This window comes from Monopterus albus, unplaced genomic scaffold (assembly GCF_001952655.1).
Source record: "Monopterus albus unplaced genomic scaffold, M_albus_1.0 scaffold151.1, whole genome shotgun sequence".
NCBI lineage: Eukaryota > Metazoa > Chordata > Actinopteri > Synbranchiformes > Synbranchidae > Monopterus > Monopterus albus.
Window position 1 is genome coordinate 111,304 of NW_018128031.1, and position 4,118 is coordinate 115,421.

Genomic DNA, 4,118 nt, shown 5'->3' on the forward strand with positions numbered 1-4,118 from the left:
GGGAGGAGTTCAAACAGATTGTGTCCAGGGTGTGAGGGGTCTGCAGAAATCTTCTCTGCCCTCCTCGTGAGCTGTGAGGTGTACAGGTCCTCCATGGAGGGCAGGCTTGCACCAATGACCTTTTCTGCAGTCCTAACTGTCCACTGAAGTCTGTACTTGTCCTGTTTGGTTGCTGAGCCAAACCAGACAGTGATGGAGGTGCAGAGAACGGACTCAATGATTACTCTGTAGAACTGTATTAGCAGCTCCTGGGGCAGGTTGAACTTCATGAGGTGGTGCAGGAAGTACATGCTCTGCTGTGCCCTCTTGATGATGGTCCTGATGTTGGACATCCACTTCAGGTCCTGGGAGAGAGTGGAGCCCAGGAACTTGTAGGACTTTACTGCTGATACAGTGCTGCCAAGTATGGTGAGGGGTGGGAGTCTTCCTGAAGTCCACTGTCATCTCCACTGTTTTGAGCATGTTCAGCTCCAGATTGTTGCGGCTAAACCACAGGACCAGCTGCTCAACCTCCCATCTGTAGGCTGACTCGTCACCATCTCAAATGAGACCAATGACCATTGTATCATCAGCAATCTTTAGGAGCTTGACAGAGGGGTCCTTCAAGATGCAGTCATTGTAGAGTGAAAACAGCAGAAGGGAGAGCACACATCCCTGGGGGGCGCCTGTGTTTATTGTCTGGGTGCTGGATGTGGTTTTTCCCAGCCTCACCTGCTGCTTCCTGTCTGTCAGAAAGCTAGTGATCTGCTGACAGGTGGGGGCAGGCACAATGAGCTGGGTCAGTTTGAAGTGGAGGGTGTCCGGGATGATGGTGTTGAATGCCAAGCTGACGTCCACAAAGAGGGGCCCTCTTTGTGCATAGGTCCCTGGGGAGTCGAGGTGTTGCAGGATGTAATGCAGTGCCATGTTAACTGCATCGTCCACTGAGATGTTTGCCCGGTAGGCGAACTGCCGGGGGCCAGCAGGGGGTTAACGGATGTCCTTCATGTGGGCCAACACCAGTCTTTCATAAGACTTCATAACTACAGATGTCATGGCGACAGGTCTGTAGTCATTCAGTCCACTGATAGACTGGGGACTGGAATGATGGTGGAGCATTTGAAGCAGGAGGGGACTTCACATAGCTCCAGTGACCTGTTGAAAATAAGTGTGAAGATGGGGCCAGCTGATCAGCACACACTTTCAGGCAGGAGGGGGGGTCACGCTATCCTGGCCTGGTGCCTTTTTGATCTTTTGATTTTTAAAGAGGCCACATACATCCTTTTCACAGATCTTTAGAGGTGGGGGGCTGGAGGGAAGGGTGGAGATTGTTGGGGGAGCAGCGGCTGGATCTGAGGTGGGGAGGGTGAGGGGGGAGTGTTGTTTGTCAAACCTGCAGTAGAACACATTCAGGTTGTCTGCTAGTGGATGGTCCTCCACAGCAGGGGGGATGATTTCCTATAGCCAGTTATGTTTTTCAGGCTCCCCCACACAGAACAGGGAGGGGTCATTGGCTGAAACCTGAGCTTTCATCTTTTCAGAGTAGCTCCTCTTTGCTGCTCTGATTTCCCTTGTCAATGTGTTCCTGGCCTGGGATGTACAGAGTCCTGTCCCCACTTCTGTAGGCCTCCTCTTTGGCAGGACGAAGCTGCTTGAGTCTTGCTGTGAACCAGGGCTTGTTCCTGTTGTATGTGCAGGACTTTTTGGGCACACACATATTGTTACAAAAGCTGATATAAGATAACACAGTGTCACTGAGTTCATCAAGGTCTGTAGCTGCAGTCTCAAATACACTCCAGTCTGTGCAGTCAAAGCAGGCCTGTAGCTCTGACTTAGCCTCCTCAGTCCAGCTCTTCACTGTTGTGACTACAGGCTTCGCAGCTTTAAGTTTCTGCCTGTAGGTTGGAATAAGATGGAAGATACAGTGATCAGAGAGTTCGAGGGCTGCACGGGGGACAGAGTGATAGGCATCTTTTATTGTTGTGTAGCAGTGGTCCAGTGTGATTTGGTCCCTGGTGGGAAAGGTAACATGCTGTCTGTATTTGGGCAGTTTGTGGGAGAGATTTGCCCTGTTAAAGTCCCCTAGAACAATGAGTGGAGAGTCTGGATGTTCTAGCTCCAGGCTAGTTATCTGTTCTGCCTAGCATGGGCCTGTGGTTTTATGTACACTCCAATTAGAATGAAGCTGTTAAATTCACAGGGAGGTTTGCAGTTTGCAAAAGGTTTGCAATTGATAACAAGAGTCTCTAGGTCTGTGTTACATGTCCTCAGTAGCACTGTGACATCTGTCCACCAACCTTCATTTAAGTAGAAACAGATTCCAGCTCGTTTTCCCAGACAGCTCCATTACGCGATCCACTCTGTACACCCGGAAGCCTGGTACTTGTATTGCGCTGTCCGTGATGGAGTCGCTCAGCCAGGCCTCCGTGAAGCACAAAGCAGCAGAGCATGCAAAGTCAGTTAGTCCTGTTGAGGAGAAGAATTTCATCCATCTTGTTGACCAGGGAGGGGAGATTTGCTAGGTGGCTCACTAAGTGCCACGTGCCAGTGTTTCTTCCAGATCCCGTAGATTGCCACTGCGCCTCCAATCAGAATGTCCATACAGCATTCTTCGTTCAAAAAAATCGGAGAAAGGTAGTTTGGCGTGAGTTGTCTGATATTTAACAGTTCCTCTCTTTTAAAAGTAATCTGGGATGGGTTGCAAAACATTGAGAAAACAAAGAAAAACAACAAACACAAGAGAGCGCAAGTAACCAAGGCTGCCATTGCTGTCGGCGCCATCTTAAAACCATATTTTTATGTATCATCCCAGATAAACTCAAATCAAGAGCTTCAGTGTTTGATAAAGGGCTATGGCACTTTAATTACATATCCAAGGTTCCTCTTGTGGATACAAGCAGCACGTTAGCATTTAAATCAGGCAAAAGGAAGGAAAACACATTTATAGCATGTTTTCAAAGTACACCATCATCATAGCATCAATATCAGACAAACTGTGAGCTGGACTGGGCTTGGTAACTGGACTGGCAATGGTAGTGTATGTTTTCTTCTTGCTAAAATAATGTCTGTAAATTAGCCCTGCCTGCCACATAACAAACATAATGTGTGTTCTGTTAAAAATACTCACACACTGGTAGAACTGGCCCCTCTGGCCGCCAGTGACAAAGCGTTTGCCATCTGGATTCCAGGCAACACTGGTCAAGCTATCCTCATGAGACTGACTCATCTTCGTTCGTAACTCTCCCGTCTACACAGTCAAATAGAGAGAGAAGCTTGAATGAAAAGATGAGAAACCACGCATTCTACAACACACTGATTTTATGGTTGTATTCCTGTGACCCATTTCTTATTGTGTGGATGCTTAACATCCACACTATGTTCTCCTGTTCTTTATGGTGTGGATGCGGCAAAGCATCTACACTATGTTATCCAATTATTGTGTGGATAGAGAAATGCATCCACAGTATGTTATCCTAATCTTTATTATTGTGTGGATGCTGTGAAGCATCCATACTATGTTATCCTATTCTTTATTGTATGGATGGTTTAGCAGCCCCACCATTTTTTTTCTTTTTATTATTGTGTGGATGCTGAGTAAGCATCCACACTATTGTTATCCTCTTCTTTGTTATTCTGATTTCTTGCATCCGTTTTTTGGTACTTAATTTCTTCAGCATACTTTCACCTAGAAAAACCATTCAGGTATCAAAATGTTCGGCTCTTTAAGAACATGTGTGCTTGTATTTTTCTTGTTTGTACCACTTATGCTTATGTAGTGGTGAAAAATAAACCAGATTCCAGAGGAAATAGGTAATAAAACAGTATGTAGCTCATATAGACCTTATTTGGTATTAGCTTGTGTAAGGAAGAGTGAGTGATTATGTGTTTATTAAGTTCATGTGAGGTGGTCAATGAGCTTATGTAAGTGGTTATATAATTAATACTTAGAATCCTAGTTAAAGCCTAAGTATGGTCAGAGATAAACTCCCTGTTCTTCTGTGAGGATCTTGGTAGGCTTCCTGGTTTCCAGGAAGGCTGTAGAGAGTTCCCAGAAGGAGTGAGAAGGGGGGCCGATGGATGTTAAGATGGACAGAGTCCAGCTGTTGAGAAGTAGCTATGTAGCTGAGCTGATAAAGGAG

General features: G+C 46.2%; 1 protein-coding gene across 1 annotated transcript in view; it reads right to left on the reverse strand.

Annotated features, from left to right (window-relative positions):
- The window catches only part of LOC109968502 (WD repeat-containing protein 26-like), a 123,089-nt gene that overhangs the window by 82,429 nt on the left and 36,542 nt on the right, over nt 1-4,118 (reverse strand). Inside the window, exon 10 of the mRNA XM_020614811.1 lies at nt 3,107-3,226. Coding sequence (XP_020470467.1) covers nt 3,107-3,226 — 120 coding nt within the window. The remainder of the gene's footprint in view (nt 1-3,106; nt 3,227-4,118) is intronic.